This window comes from Leiobunum rupestre, chromosome 10 (genome assembly GCF_980474605.1).
Source record: "Leiobunum rupestre chromosome 10, qqLeiRupe1.1.hap1, whole genome shotgun sequence".
Lineage (NCBI taxonomy): Eukaryota > Metazoa > Arthropoda > Arachnida > Opiliones > Sclerosomatidae > Leiobunum > Leiobunum rupestre.
The window spans coordinates 18,808,895-18,825,318 of record NC_143393.1 but is presented as its reverse complement, the minus strand read 5'-3'; the positions used below and the strand labels follow the sequence as shown (position 1 = coordinate 18,825,318).

Below are 16,424 nucleotides of genomic sequence, written 5' to 3'. Positions count from 1 at the left end.
AACTAAAGGTTTTCGAGTATGCTCTACAACTTACTCATTGAGACTTTTCGTCTACCAATTAGCGTTCAAAAACTACAAATTCTAAAACCGTGAAAAATTTCACGAGTTTTCTGAAATTCACAAATAACAACGATCACCCCCGAGAGAGTACATACTGAAAATTTCACATTTCTAGAAGGTATAGTTTTTGAGAAAAATGCCTGGGTTGATCAAATGAAGACACCCTGTATTTCAAAAAGGAATCGTAGCCGCTTAGAAACGTTTCCATGGAAACATTTTATAAAATGGGTGATACAGAATTGAGAGAATGCCAAGGCTGTAAGGCTTAATTTGAAAATTCCGATTTATCCGTTCTCAAAGAAATATCGCTAAAAGAGGTTAGAATCTAAAACTAAATATCTTTCGAAATATATCAGATAAATATTATCCATCGAAATCGTGTACGGTAAAAACATCCGAACTATTCGGAAATATAGCCGGTATTGAATTCAATCGCCAATTCCGTGTTTTCTATTTCGTTTTTGGTAATATATTGAATTTGTTCGCTATCCGCGGATAACGAAAATATGATAACTTGATCAAATCATCTAAAATGTGTTATAGGGCCAATACAAAAAAAACGAGTATCGAGTGGATCCCGTTCTTGGTCCTAAATTTGCTATCCACGAAGATAGAATTTACCTATTCCCCGAAAACTATATTGTATATTTATTGGAACTGTCATAAACAGCGAAATTTGATAGGGTGTGATTTGTTTATAAGTGGCAAATATCGGAAAATCATTTTCATTTTTTCTTATATTAGTCGAGCGAGCGAAACCATCTGGCCCTTTTGATAGACCACAAATATTTTCGTGTTTTGTTCGTGACGAAATAACTATAACGCTATATTTCTCCAAGTTGTAGCAGTATGTCAATTGATAGACTTTTCTTAGTTCTTAAATATTTCATTTTGTATTAAATAGGTAACTTGTTATAAAATATATATTTTTTAAATTTTAGTATAAAAAGTGAAGTATCTTTTTGCACCTTCTTCATTATTTAACTAAAATCAAAGTGAAGCTCTTGTTGCAGCTTTTTCATAATTTAACTAAAATCAAAGTGAAGCTCTTGTTGCAGCTTTTTCATTATTTAACTAAAATCAAAGTGAAGCTCTTTTTGCAGCTTTTTCATTATTTAACTAAAATCAAAGTGAAGCTCTTGTTGCAGCTTTTTCATAATTTAACTAAAATCAAAGTGAAGCTCTTGTTGCAGCTTTTTCATTATTTAACTAAAAACAAACTGTAGTATATTGTCTAAACTTCTTCATTGTTTAGCTAAGATTAAAGTTCAGTACTTTTCTAAACTTCTTCATTGTTTAGCTAAGATTAAAGTGTAGTACTTTTCTAAACTTCTTCATTGTTTAGCTAAGATTAAAGTGTAATACTTTTCTAAGCTTCTTCATTGTTTAGCTCAGTGACGGTGATCAAGTGGCGGCTCTGGGGCTAGAGCCCCCACACGGAAAAACAAACGAGGGCCGAGCCCCCACAGAAATAAAATTGAGGAAAAATAGCAATCAGGGAAAAATTTATAATCTCACTGCCTTTATTTGGGTCCGAATTCAGTCTTTTTACAGAAGTTATTTTGAGATTGCAGATGCGAGTAGAATTGTCGGATGAGATATAAGAAAAAACGCTTTTAAAAAACTATATATAGTAATAAAAATTTAGAGCTGTACATTTTCTTGCTTAAGTTTTAAGTATATGAATTTTTTCATAAAAAAATAATGGCCCGTGCCCCCCCAGAAATGTTTTCCGATCGCCGCCGCTGGTTTAGCTAAGATTAAAGTTAAGTACTTTTCTTAACTTCTTCATTGTTTAGCTAAGATTAAAGTGCAGTATCTTTTTTGCACCATCTGTTAAATATATTTCCTCCACGTTCACTATTAACATTGAATCTATTGGTACTTACTCGCTCGGCTCAACAATTTTGTCGTAAGAGCAACTAAATCCTAGTTTTAGATGGAAGGGCTTAAGTCCGTTTCTCACGGAAGAAATTTCTTTGGTTTTTCTGTTTTTCGTTTTTCCAGGTTAAGAATTAAGAACATAAATATTTCTATGATATTTTAAGCGAAATTCTATTTATTGTTAGTTCTATTTTCAACCACTAGATGGGGTAAGAACTCCCTAGGTATCATCCTAGCAGGATTACTTTACGATAAACTAAACTATATATTAGGTGAGAAGCTGTCTTTGAAAGAGTTTATGTGGATGTCAGACCATTACTTTTGGCCCGGGGAAAATCTCAGTGCTATACGGATAGCCCAAACTTCCTATGACTAAATACAGGGTCTTTTTTTTGCTCGGAAAAGTGTTTTTTTTCAAAAACTATTTATAGTACCGATTTCAAATTTGGAAGGTCAATTCTCTATACCGGGGGACATCAGTTTGAGAAATTTGAGCGTTTTCGGTAATGTTTTTCACCAATTTTGAAAAATTATTTTTCGACCACTAGGTGCGAGATAAAAAATTTCTATTATAAAGTTGTAGGCCGTCATCGAAAACCCTTAAAAATTGTTCACTCGACGAAAAACAATTTATTTATCAGTGAAAATTCGAGCTTGAAAAATTTACAAGTTGGTGAAGCCAAATTACGATTGTTTGAAACGATAATTGAAACCGAATTACCTAATCCAGTTGAAACTTTGGTTAAAAAAACGACCGGATTTAAAAAACACGAGGCTATAGGTCAATCCTAAACATGCATTGGGTATTTAAAGGAAAACTTTGGGAGATTATTATCAGTGTTTGATAATATTTCGAACAATGCCTCGTTATTCAGTAGCTGAGCGTACCGAGATAGTTGCCATTTACTATGGAGAAGCAGCGCAAAACCTTAGAAGAGTGACTGAAATCTTCGCAGAAAGACATCCAAATGGAGCACCATCTGTAAATACAGTAAGACGAGCAGTTCACGATTTCAATAAATTTGGTAACTTGCAACCTAAGTTTCGCGGATTGGGTCAACCGGATTTAGACTTCGAGAACAATGTACTCGCGTACTTTGTGGCATATCCTCGTCACAGTTGCGCTAACGCTGCTGCTGATTTGGGTTGTTCTGCAAATCGTGTGTGGAAAATTCTTCGTAAGAATCGCTATCACCCATACAGAGCTACGCTCCACCAAGGACTAATTGACGGAGACCATCAAAGACGTTATGAATTTAGCAACTGGTTACTAAATGCTGTCCAAGAAGATAGACAATTTTTGCGCCATGTTTTGTTCTCCGACGAAGCGTCATTTTCTAGAGATGGGCCCTTTAATCATCAAAACAGCCATCTTTGGTCTGACATCAACCCACATTGGGGTTTTGAATATCATCACCAGGTTCAATTTGAACGGGTCAATGTTTGGGTTGGACTTGTTGGAAACCGTTTGATTGGTCCCTTTTTCCTGCCGACGAACCTCAACGGCCAAAGGTATTTACATTTTCTACAGAACGAACTGAGTGACGCAATCGACGACCTTCCATTGGCTGAAAGACGTCAGTTGTGGTTTCAGCAAGATGGCGCCCCTCCGCATTTTTCCCGGCAAGTAACTGAGCACCTCAACAACGAGTTTCCTGAAAGGTGGATAGGGAGAAATGGTCCAGTGCATTGGCCAGCAAGGTCACCTGACCTAACACCGCTGGATTATTTTCTCTGGGGATTCGTTAAAGCAAAGGTATACGCCACGCCCATTGAAACTAGGGAGGAACTCATTAGACGAATAATCAGTGCTTGCCGAGATGTCACACCAGAAATGGTAGAGAAAGCGTTTGAGAACTTAATTGTCCGCGCACAAACCTGTGTTGCAGCCAATGGTGATATTATTGAAAATGTTTTGTAAAAATTTATGTGAATAAAATATCTGCATTTAAAAACCAAACGTGTACATTTTTTCAAGTGTGAAAACTCTACTACGTTTGTATTAGACTTGTTCCCTTTTCAATTATCGTTTCAAACAATCGTAATTTGGCTTCACCAACTTGTAAATTTTTCAAGCTCGAATTTTCACTGATAAATAAGTTGTTTTTCGTCGAGTGAACAATTTTTAAGGGTTTTCGATGACGGCCTACAACTTTATAATAGAAATTTTTTATCTCGCACCTAGTGGTCGAAAAATAATTTTTCAAAATTGGTGAAAAACATTACCGAAAACGCTCAAATTTCTCAAACTGATGTCCCCCGGTATAGAGAATTGACCTTCCAAATTTGAAATCGGTACTATAAATAGTCTTTTTTCAAACACTTTTCCGAGCAAAAAAAAAGACCCTGTATATGAAACAAATTATATTATGGTAGCAATATATTTAATTATTTATAAAAAAAATCCTAATAATTTAACATAAAATATATGATATTATCAAGAATGTATTTATTTATACTAACTATGTCGAGACTATCGACGGACACGTTGAGGCCCTAACCCCGTCACGCTAAGGGGGGGGGGGGGGCGTCTTATTTTTTGCGTCCTCGCAGCAGCGTTATTCGCATCGAAAAATTTAAATTTTTAAGAACCAATTAGATTGCAGTATTATTTGATTTTATTAAAGCATACCGGGGGGCCCAACGGGTGGAATTGGAGAAACGCTAAAAATAATCTCGACATATTCATTCTCCCTGAGTATAAATAAATACATTCTTGATATTTTAAATTGCGAAAATTCAGTCTATCATAATTTACGAGCTAAAAATCGTATTAGTGCTACTAGCGTTCGTTAGATGGCGCGTTGAAGCATTGTGACATTTTTCCTCTTTCGCCACTAATGGCGCGACCGAGCTATAGGTCCTATAAGTAGACGGTGTTTGACTATTCCATTCGTAGTCTTGACATCAAGTATTTATTCTATTTGTAGCCTTGGCGATTATTGTTTTGAAACGAAAAAAAAAACGGTTCGTCCATCGACAAACTACTACAGGACTAGTATTACTATACTAACAAGGAGACATCCCGAAGTGTAACCCACCGATTTTGTTCAAACTCGGGGGATTGGTAGACGTTCATGTAACTTGAAAAATCCTAAAGGTAATTTATTCAATGGGCAACCGTTTTGCCATGGCAACGAAAAATGTTTTTGACAATACAAAATATTAAATTTTCCCATTGAAAATAACATGGGATATTGACCTCAAATTGATCAAAAGTTGATCAATTTTGATGTTTTTATTGTCAATTTTTATTTATTTTTTCTTTTTTTGGCATTTTCGAAATTTTGAAATTTGTTCAAATTTTTCACAGGAATCGGTCAGAATCCCATGTTATTTTCAATGGGAAAATTTCCATTTGATGTTGTCAAAAACATTTTTCGTTGCCATGGCAAAACGGTTGCCCATTGAATAAATTCCCTTTAGGATTTTTCATTATACATGAAGGTCTACCAATCCCCCGAGTTTGAACAAAATCGGTGGGTTACACTTCGGGATGTCTCCTTGTAAGCCCCCATAGAGGATTTACCTTTTAACTGTCGCATTATTCGACTGCAACGCCCCGGTGCGTGATTCTCGAGAGTTAAAAATCTAGTACAAGATGGAGAATGCTGTTGTGGTGATATTTTACGAGTTGGTAATTAATTGTTAGTGGTGGTTTATTGAGATTCTTTGAATTATCATTTTTTTACTTTGTAAAGAATCATTTAGTTTATCAATTGATTCGCAAAGAACCGTCTAAAACGTATTTCAAGAATACCTAATAAGTATTAGTTAAACTATGGAATAAAGTTAAGAATTAAATAAATTGAAATTTTTTCTGGGCTATTTTCCCCTTTTAAAAATTCAAGTTCTGTTTCCATCATTCTTATATCGAATTTTGAAATTCCAAAAACTACCCTGGGTGGCACTGCGCGTTGTCATAAATTTTTGCCGAGACAGTATTAGGACCAAAATTTATAGGCTTACATTACTAGTCCTGTAGTAGTTTGTCGATGGTTCGTCTACCCAGAGGTCCTCTAGCTCGGTCACGCCACTAGCGGCGAAAGTTATAATTCTTAGATTCGTGATACAACTGGCCCCGTTCGTACCTTTGACGGGAGTAGATGTTTTGGTGAGCTTGGGGTAGGCCATAATTTTACTCTTGGTCCAGATGGTGTAGACAATGATGCCGTAACAGGCGGATATGATGAGGGCCGGGATGAAGAACACCGAGACGGCCACCATCGTGATGTAGATCTGCCACTCGTGCTGCTCCAGGTCGATCCAGCACTGACAGCGACCCACCACGATCTTCTCCTCGTTCAGGAACAGCGCTGGCACCGCGAACAGGGCGCTCAAGCCCCAGGCCGACGCTACCAGGATCCTGGCACGCTTCCCTGCACACCAACAGAGCAAAAACAAATGGAAGTTAGTATGGTACGAGACCGAGAAGACCATCTGCCATTTCCTTCCTTGTATAACCAGAGAGCAAAACCATTTTCTTCTTATCAGCACATGCTTCATCAATTGGTTTGGTACAAGACCAATTATCAACACATGTTTCATCAATTGGTTTGGTACAAGACCAATTATCAACACATGTTTCATCAATTGGATTGGTACAAGACCAATTATCAGCACATGTTTCATCAATTGGTTTGGTACAAGACCAATTATCAGCACATGTTTCATTAATTGGTTTGGTACAAGACCAATTATCAGTACATGCTTCATTAATTGGTTTGGTACAAGACCAATTATCGGCACATGTTTCATCAATCAGTTTGGTACAAGACCAATTATCGGCACATTTTTCATCAATTGGTTTGGTAGAAGACCAATTATCAGCACATGTTTCATCAATTGGTTTGGTAGAAGACCAATTATCAGCATATGTTTCATCAATTGGTTTGGTACAAGACCAATTATCAGCACATGCTTCATTAATTGGTTTGGTACAAGACCAATTATCAGCACATGCTTCATCAATTGGTTTGGTACAAGACCAATTATCGGCACATGTTTCATCAATTGGTTTGGTACAAGACCAATTATCGGCACATGTTTCATCAATTGGTTTGGTAGAAGACCGATGACAAAAAAATCAGATTTCATAATTTATACTAAAGAATAAAAAATAATAATTTATCTTCTAATTTGGGTATAATACCGAGAAGATTATATCATATTTCCATGCAAATAATTTCTTTGTTAATGTTTCACCAACTCATTTTCGTACAAGATCAACAACCAAAACTTCTATTTCGTCATTAATACTTCGGTAGCGAAGAAATTAATCTTGATTTAATTATATTACAATGTTGATATATTTATCCTAAGCGAACTTACAAAGATATTCTTGGAAAATAACATAGGTTGGTATCACAGATGGAACTGATTAGCAAATATTAGGCCTGATTAAAAAATCGTTGACAAAAATAAGTAAACAGCTTCAACACAAAATTCTTCCTCAAATCCATAATTAAACCAACAAAAATATGGCGTTTCAAAAAAGAAAAGCTAAGATTGAATTTTACAGGTGGAATTCAAATGATAATAATGCTTAAATGAAGTTCATCAGCGTTTTGAAAAGTAGGGGTCGTATTGGTGGGCAGGAGGAGGTCAATAATTTAATTTAAAAATCGGTGAATTTAAGTAGCTAAGAATATGTAATTGCGGAACCCCACCCTCTTATACATTGAACCGAAAGTTTGTCTGCATTCGAATTTTCATGACACTCTTTCACACGGAAGACCACTATTTTTGTTAATGATTTGTGACTAAAAAGCAGACGAATGTTCACTACAAAGCTTTCAACGGTGGTAACAGAGGATTATACCCCATATTCTAATTATCTGAATGTACTCTTGATGACAAACCTTTTTACCAAGTTTAATAATCAGCTAAGATAATACCCAGGGAACCACGCAGGCCTAAGTCAGCTAGTGACTTGTGAAGCTAATTACCGGTGACCGGGTTAAATGGCGTTGGAGGATTGTGGAAATACATTCATGCCACGCGAACCACTAGGCTTTTACCCGAAGCTAGATAACTTATAAACTCAACGCGATAGGAGCGGTTCGGTGGTTTCACCTAATGCAACAAACTGTGATCGAACCCGGCTCTTCTTGCTGCGAGGCGAGTGTGCTAACCACTTCGCCACCCCACACAGCATTGAGATCTTAGCAGTATCTTTATTGTAGTATCATCTTCTAGGAGGCCGAGAACAGAGAATCATTTTTATCGTGCGCGAATTTAGACCCCCGCAAAATTGAGTGACAGCGTCGACAGCTTGACCGACGGCTCTGACTGTTTTTGAATAGAATATATACAATGAGCATCAAAAAAAGGGGTAAGCTACAATGGAATTGTCCAGGCGGTCACTCAAGCTGTTAGAGCTGTCACTTAAGTTGTCAGAGATGTCAATCAGTTGTCACTCGTCAAAAAATTAAGTACAGAATAAGAGGGGTGGAAATTCGCTCTGATCTCGGTCTTTAAGCCGGCTGGAATTTTGCAGTAATCCTATTGGCAAAAAAAACTCTTTGATCCATAATTAAAATAAAAACACAACATGTTCAAGTGTTGAGCCATGATATTGTAATCATTTTAAACATTGAAATTGGACACTAAAAAAAAGTATTTCTTAGTCTGAGAAGTGTTTCCTAGTCTGAATGTTACAACCATAAAATAAACGAAGACATTTAGCCCGCGGCGTCTCAATGTCGTTTGCATAGCGAAAAAAAGCGTATCATTCGCGTGGCAAAAGGAAGCGATGTTAACTAAGCCTTTGAAGAACGGTATAATTCTAATCAAAACACACGCTTGTTAAAAACTCAGCAGCAAATGAGTAAAGAATCGATCCGCTGACGATGCTCATTATCTCCAGTTAATTACAAAGAAAAAGGCTAGAAGCCAAAAATAAAATATTAGCGAATGGACGAAGTCATTCTTAAAGGGACTCACTCCCTTCGTCCAAATTCCCCTTCACCGAAGGTGCGGGATCTAATTGACTAGACCAAATAAAGTAACATTGTCCTTCTTGTTTTGATGTTGCTGCTGCGTCACGGGTGATGTATCGATGACGTTTTACTACGAGAAGTCATGGACATAAGAGTAAATTCAACGAGGCACCCTGTTTTTAAGCATAAACTGAACTGAACTTCTACGTATTTCGTGACGAATGAGCTACATAAAAACAAGTTCAGCAAGCGTAGTTTATTTTACGGAAAGGCCTATTCCCAAGCAAACAAAAGAAATTCTTCTTTAACAACGACCTCTTAATTTAGCTACTTCTCTCTACAGTTCGTGTAGTTTTCGGTCCGATTCTGAAGTCCTTGTTAGTACTGATAAGCTAGACCACAAATATACAACAAATTACCAACGACCTTATGATTGAACCCAAAAAGATTGGTATTTCTTGATATAAACTAGTATGGTAATTTTTATGAGCTTGACGTCACCGAAAACTGGGGGCAAATAAATCGGGGGGGGGGATAGCGCAGTTTTCGACTAGAGTTTCCTAAAGACGTGGATTCACACGCTCCACAAAACGTTCGTGAAATTTCGGACGTCAACCGGCAAAGACCAGTAATTAATTTTATTAATAAAATTATTTAATATTAAAATTAATGTTACTAAATTTACTTTTGTGTAATCAATGTGGAGGAAAATTATTAGATTTAAATACTCGGCGGTAAGCCTCGGTCATGAAAAATTGCCCAAACACGTTGAGTAAATCTTTTCTCACCTTGCAACAGTGATTTGGCTCACGTTAATAAGCCTTAAAGGGTAAGTAATGTCATGGAGGAAGAGAGAGGAGGCTTTATGAATAACCTTTTTACCCCGGGAGCTTGATGCCAACTCCCACAGGGTAGGAGAGTGGGGGCTGACAAAAAAGGGGATCAGCGCCCGTCGGTTTTCGTGTCGTCTCACGCGTTCCCTATTTGGCGCCCTCTTTTAGTGTTTAGGCGTAGTCGGTGTAATTTCACAACGGGCAACAATTTCAACAAAAATAGAGGGAGCCAACTAGAACGCGCAGCCAGGCCGTGAGAGTTGACGGGTGCTGATCCCTTTTTTTGTCAGCCCCCACTCTCCTACCCTGTGGGAGTTGGCATCAAGCTCCCGGGGTAAAAAGGTTATTCATAAAGCCTCCTCTCTCTTCCTCTATGGTAATGTGAAATTCGTCGATCAACCACAAATATGGAAGTTCATATTCCCAGAGGTTTAAGCTTAAGCCACGCTTACCGGGTCGATAAAATCTTGGTAGTGAGTCTCTTTAAACGTTTCTTAGTCCACGCTGGTAACCGTAGCCTCATTTCAAACAAAAATAACTTCGAATGAAGGTGGTAATAGAAGAGCGAGTTTTTAATCACCCGTGGAGGGTGCAGTCTTTTAAATCAACCCGGCAACAAATTAAGTCATAACGCTTCGAGGCCCACATTTTAAAAGTATCCATTTTGTTTTTGGATAAAAGCAAATTTTTATTCCTCTAATCTAAACATGTTTTCTAAAAGGTAGAAAACGTTTCTTTGGGCAACTCAATATATTTGACATAAAAATGGGGCTCTTAAGAAGACTTTATCGCCCAATAAAGGCACCAGCCAAACTTTTTGGTGAACAGTTTTCAGCTCGAGCTCAAGAAAAACGTTCCGCTTAAAGGGCCTGTTCTATTCACACTGTCACACATGGACAGTAAATTAAGGGGACAGGTTTTCGATATCCTTCCACAGTGCATTTTATTTATCCCCGCGTATCAATCAGCTCGAGAGACTCCGAGGCGCGAGGGAGTCTCGCAAGGTCGTTTGTACCACGTGATCTTAAAATTTCAAAATGGCAATCTAACGCGGTTGATATTGTTACGTAATTTTTTGCGCTTTATATTTTAGTAATTTTTAATTTTGGTTTTTTAAATCAATAAAAACTATCAACTGATATTTAGTATATCATATTTATTCTATATAAACGTGAAAAAAATCCCTTTTGGCGTAAAAATGTACTTCGTGTTTATCTTTTTTCCTTTTTCGAATAGTATCGTCCACTCTTAGCGATACTTGTTTTTTTTTTTCAAATAACCTTGGACGACTCCCTTAGTGTGATTGGTTTACGGGGGCTAAAAACCAGGCTTTTTACCGATCCTCTAAAATCTACTATCCATGATTCACATCAACCAACAATTTTGGTAAATTTTGTTGTTAAACGCAGTCTTAAGGCCTATTCACACCAGCAATCATTTTTTCAAAACATTGTTGGTCAACACGAGTCGCGAACCAATTGGTTTTGTTTCCCAAGTTTGTGACCGAGGCTTAGGAACCAAATTTTAGGTAAAATAATTTTTGTACATGTTATTTCGATTGAACAAACCTAAATGATAATATGAATATAAAATACCTTTATTAATATAAATTTATATGAATTATAAAAAGAATTACGAGTAATTTCAGTGTTTCGTGAACCTATAAGTTTAAAACTGCGTTCACCAAAAATGTGTGTTCCTGTTAACAGCTCAGTTCGTAAAACACGTTTTCTTTGACACGCTCCTAAAAAAACGTAGCCTCGATTTTGCGCGTTATCTGGTGAAGTTGTTTACTAGGAATTTAATTACAAAATTGAACACAAAATATGTCAAATTACCATAATAAAGGTATTTATTTGATATTCGTATTATCAATTAGATTTCGGTAATCAAAACGATGTACAGGAAAATAATTTTATTTGTAGCTAAGTCTCGGACACCAAAGGCGTCAACATGTTGTACAAAGTTTTCTCCATTCTCGTGTTTTCGAAAAATGTTGGCCAACAATATTTTGATTGTTAATAGGCCCTTAAAATTTCATTTTATTCCGTTCACGATTTGAAAACGCCAGATTATTCACACGAGAATGGAGCTAAAATGTCCACACGAGCCAACTCCTTGTGCAAGTTGCTGATCCTTGAGGATGGAGATAAAATGTTCACACGAGCCAACTCCTTGTGCAAGTTGCTGATCCTTGAGGATGGAGATAAAATGTTCACACGAGCCAACTCCTTGTGCAAGTTGCTCCTTGAGAATGGAGATAAATTGTCCACACGAGTCAACTCCTTGTGCAAGTTGCAGATCCTTGAGAATGGAGATAAAATGTCCACACGAGCCAGCTCCTTGTGCAAGTTGCTGATCCTTGAGAATGGAGATAAATTGTAAACACGAGTCAACTCCTTGTGCAAGTTGCTGATCCTTGAGAATGGAGATAAATTGTCCACACGAGTCAACTCCTTGTGCAAGTTGCTGATCCTTGAGAATGGAGCTAAAATGTCCACACGAGCCAACTCCTTGTGCAAGTTGCTGATCCTTGAGAATGGAGATAAATTGTCCACACGAGTCAACTCTTTGTGCAAGTTGCTGATCCTTGAGAATGGAGATAAAATGTCCACACGAGTCAACTCCTTGTGCAAGTTGCTGATCCTTGAGAATGGAGATAAAATGTCCACACGAGCCAGCTCCTTGTACAAGTTGCTGATCCTTGAGAATGGAGATAAATTGTCCACACGAGTCAACTCCTTGTGCAAGTTGCTGATCCTTGAGAATGGAGCTAAAATGTCCACACGAGCCAACTCCTTGTGCAAGTTGCTGATCCTTGAGGATGGAGATAAAATGTTCACACGAGCCAACTCCTTGTGCAAGTTGCTCCTTGAGAATGGAGATAAATTGTCCACACGAGTCAACTCCTTGTGCAAGTTGCTGATCCTTGAGAATGGAGATAAAATGTCCACACGAGCCAGCTCCTTGTGCAAGTTGCTGATCCTTGAGAATGGAGATAAAATGTTCACACGAGCCAACTCCTTGTGCAAGTTGATCCTTGAGAATGGAGATAAATTGTCCACACGAGTCAACTCCTTGTGCAAGTTGCTGATCCTTGAGAATGGAGCTAAAATGTCCACACGAGCCAACTCCTTGTGCAAGTTGCTGATCCTTGAGAATGGAGATAAAATGTCCACACGAGCCAGCTCCTTGTGCAAGTTGCTGATCCTTGAGAATGGAGATAAAATGTCCACACGAGCCAGCTCCTTGTGCAAGTTGCTGATCCTTGAGAATGGAGATAAATGTCCACACGAACCAACTCCTTGTGCAAGTTGCTGATCCTTGAGAATGGAGATAAAATGTCCACACGAACCAACTCCTTGTGCAAGTTGCTGATCCTTGAGAATGGAGATAATATGTCCACAAAGTGTTGCGTCCGTAAATGCTTTGGTTGGTCAAGTTTTGAAGAACGGACGCATTTATAGCTAAGGCTTAGCTACCAATATTAAAATATAATACTTTTTTGCAAATCCTTTTGATTACGCTAAACTAATTGTCAATATTACTCTTGATCACCTTTATTAACGTAATTCGAGATATTTGGTGGTTACAGAAGTATTTTTTTATTTTAAGAATTTCGTTGAGATTTGAATAGAAAACTGCTCAAAGGGGCCAAAATGTTGGCAAATGTGAACGGATCTTTAGTGGTATCAAAAACAAACAATTTATCTACAAAAATTCAAATTCAATGAGAAACAAGCCTAATATCAAGTTCACTAAATGAATTTTCATCGGGCTCATGGATTAGAGAAGGCAATACGCTTAGCCCAAAGCTCCTAAAAAACCTTTAAATTAAATTAGGTATAATAGCATTGGATGACCCGATGGTAAAGGAAATGGGAGACATTTATTAGGTCCGTCCACACGTGATAGGTAGCGCGTCGAAGAAATGTCGTTTTCTTGTTAAAGAAGAAACAACTTGATACAAATTTATGTCAAATTTTCTTTGATATACTTTTCAAAACGAGATTTAAGTTTGGGGGAAACATTGGCTACTTTAATTCTTTTATCTCGAGCCAAAAACTTCAAAAGGCTTTCGCCATCTTTATACCCGGTAAAACCCCGCCTCCAGTTTATTATTTTTTCATGCCCCTTTAAATCGAATTACTTTGAAATTTTCAACAAGAGTTCTAAAAATGTCTGAGAAGAACACCCATATTAAAACGAACGCTACAAGAGGATTCGATGCCACCCACTAAAACACCTACAAGGTCATACACCAGTTCTTTTACTATTTGAGATAAAAACCATTTTGGAAAATAATATATATATATATATATATTGTTTCAGTATTTCAGATAACGAACGGTTTTGTAGGATAAAATATCACTTGCTTATTTTCTCGTTATTTCAGATAAAGTTTGTAGGATAAAATATATATTGCATTATTTGAGATAAATGTAGGTTTGTGGGATAAAATATAAATGTATATATTGGTTTTTTGAGGTAGAGAAAAGTTTGTAGGATAAAATGTAATAATAATAATAAACAATGTTTATAACCTGCATTCCAACTGACCGGAGGACCTTTAAACAGCAATACAGGGGAAATTAAAACTGTCAGTAGGTTGGCAAAAAAAACGGTGGTTTAAACCGGTTAAAATCATTAATAAAAAATGCTCAAATTGCTTATATCTAGCCCTAGACATTACTTCAAAAATGCTCAAATTGCTTATATCTAGCCCTCGACATTACTTCAAAAATGCTCAAATTGCTTATATCTAGCCCTCGACATTACTCCAAAAATGCTCAAATTGCCCGATTTAAAAATTACGTTTTTGCGCGTGACAGTAACTTTACATTGTGAGGTATAGCAGACTTATTTACCCGCTTTTATACCCTAACATGGCGGCGTATTTTCACGCGCAAAATGAATTTGAAGATCGCCTAATTTCTTATATCTAGCTCTCATTAGTTACGACAAAAAGTGAAGGTTTTAGTTTTTTCAATATTTCTAATTAATTTTTCAATATTTTTTTAATAAAAAAAAGTGGTTTTATCCGTGGATTTGTTTAGGTGGTTGAAACCGGTTTAATCCAGTCTGACTGGTTCTTGCCAACCCTGCCTGTCACAGATATCGTACCTACACTAACTATTGCTTTCAAACCTCTGCAAGTTTTTATGGAAAGAGGAATTGTATTATTGTTATCGTATAAGTTAAAATTTTTATTTACCATGGTTTAAAATATTAATTTAATAGTTGTTTAAAGCATGACTGATACTTCATGGTATTCTTGATTTTATTAAAAAACAGTTAAAATTTTAAAAGTTACGGAAACATGTAAATTTTAACTGTTTTTAATAAAATCAAGAATACCATGAAGTATCAGTCATGCTTTAAACAACTATTAAATTTGTATTATTGTTCATTATTTGTCATTAAAATAGATTTGTAGGATAAAATTAAAATTGTACTTTTTCCGTTGAGACATGGATAATATTGGAGGATAAAATATGAATTATAAATGGTTTTGTATTGGAAATAAGGACAATTTTGAAGAATAAAATAAATTTTTGTAAATTTTTCTTTTCTTTGTGAACCTTAGTACCATTTGGAGGATACAATTTTAATGGTAAATGGTTTTCATTTGAGATAAATAGCATTTGTAATTTGTAATTGTTGTTTGTTAAGCACAATGTTTTAGGAAAATAAGTTAAATATTGAATTTTATAAATAAGGAAAAAATAAAATACCAAAGGCATTTTAGGTGAGATAAGGATCACCTTAGCAAATGAAAACAACATATATATATATGGTATTCTAATAAAGACACGACATTTAAGGGCTTATAAATCGAAAACTACTAAATCTAATGGATCAAAATTGTCGTGACTAGGGCTGTGCGAGTAGTGGTTTCAGGCACTCGAGTCGGGTATCGAGTACCAAATTCTTTTTCATCGAGTAGTCGAGTCGAGTAATATTGAAGTCGAGTCGAGTAATCGAGTACCTGGTTAAAGGGAAAATTTCCCTTATTCGAGCCGAGTAACTAAAAAAAACATCGACTATCATTTTTAACGAGTCGGGTTATCGAGTACTTGATTCGGAGCTGGTTGTATTCAAGTAATGATGAAATTAAATTTAAAAGGAGTATAAAGTAACTTTCAATGCTGAAAAACATTCTTTTAATTTAAATGAACCATAGTTTCTACAACCTTAGACCAAGAAACACAGGGACGTCGCACGTTGGATATTTCGCGCCCAAAGCTTCGTTGCGGCTGCCTATTTCCTATTTATCTGGCGCTGTGTCGCTAGTAGCGAAGGTGAGTCAATTTTTATTGGCTATTTGAGACACGTGCACAGCCCTGCAATCTGTCAGCACGTGGCCTGCAACAGCATGGCTTCAAAAAACTCGCAAAAAACGAAATTTCTGGTACGTTTTTTAATATCTGTGTCCCTAAAATATTAAAAAATATATAAAATAATTTTAAAATATGTAACTCTTAGCTGATTATTTTTTTTCAAGTTCTTTAAAAAACGTTATTTTATCTCTCATGGATGGCGCCTATTGACTATCTGTATCACCTAACCCCCCTCTCCCTACCGCAGCCGCAACAAAGCCCCGCCGAAAAATAAAGCGTTGGGTATGCTATGAGCGAGACGTCCCGGTGTTTCTTGGTCTAAGAAACAACAATTCGTTAATTTTAAGTGGATCTTTCCGCTCAGT

At 36.6% G+C, this 16,424-nt stretch overlaps 1 protein-coding gene across 3 annotated transcripts in view; it reads right to left on the bottom strand.

Moving 5' to 3' along the window:
• LOC149924945 (cardioacceleratory peptide receptor-like) overlaps nucleotides 1-16,424 on the bottom strand; it is a 244,890-nt gene that overhangs the window by 31,719 nt on the left and 196,747 nt on the right. For all 3 annotated transcript variants that reach the window (XM_090160278.1, XM_090160279.1, XM_090160280.1), the window contains exon 5: nucleotides 6,036-6,323. In XM_090160278.1, coding sequence (XP_090016404.1) covers nucleotides 6,036-6,323 — 288 coding nt within the window. The remainder of the gene's footprint in view (nucleotides 1-6,035; nucleotides 6,324-16,424) is intronic.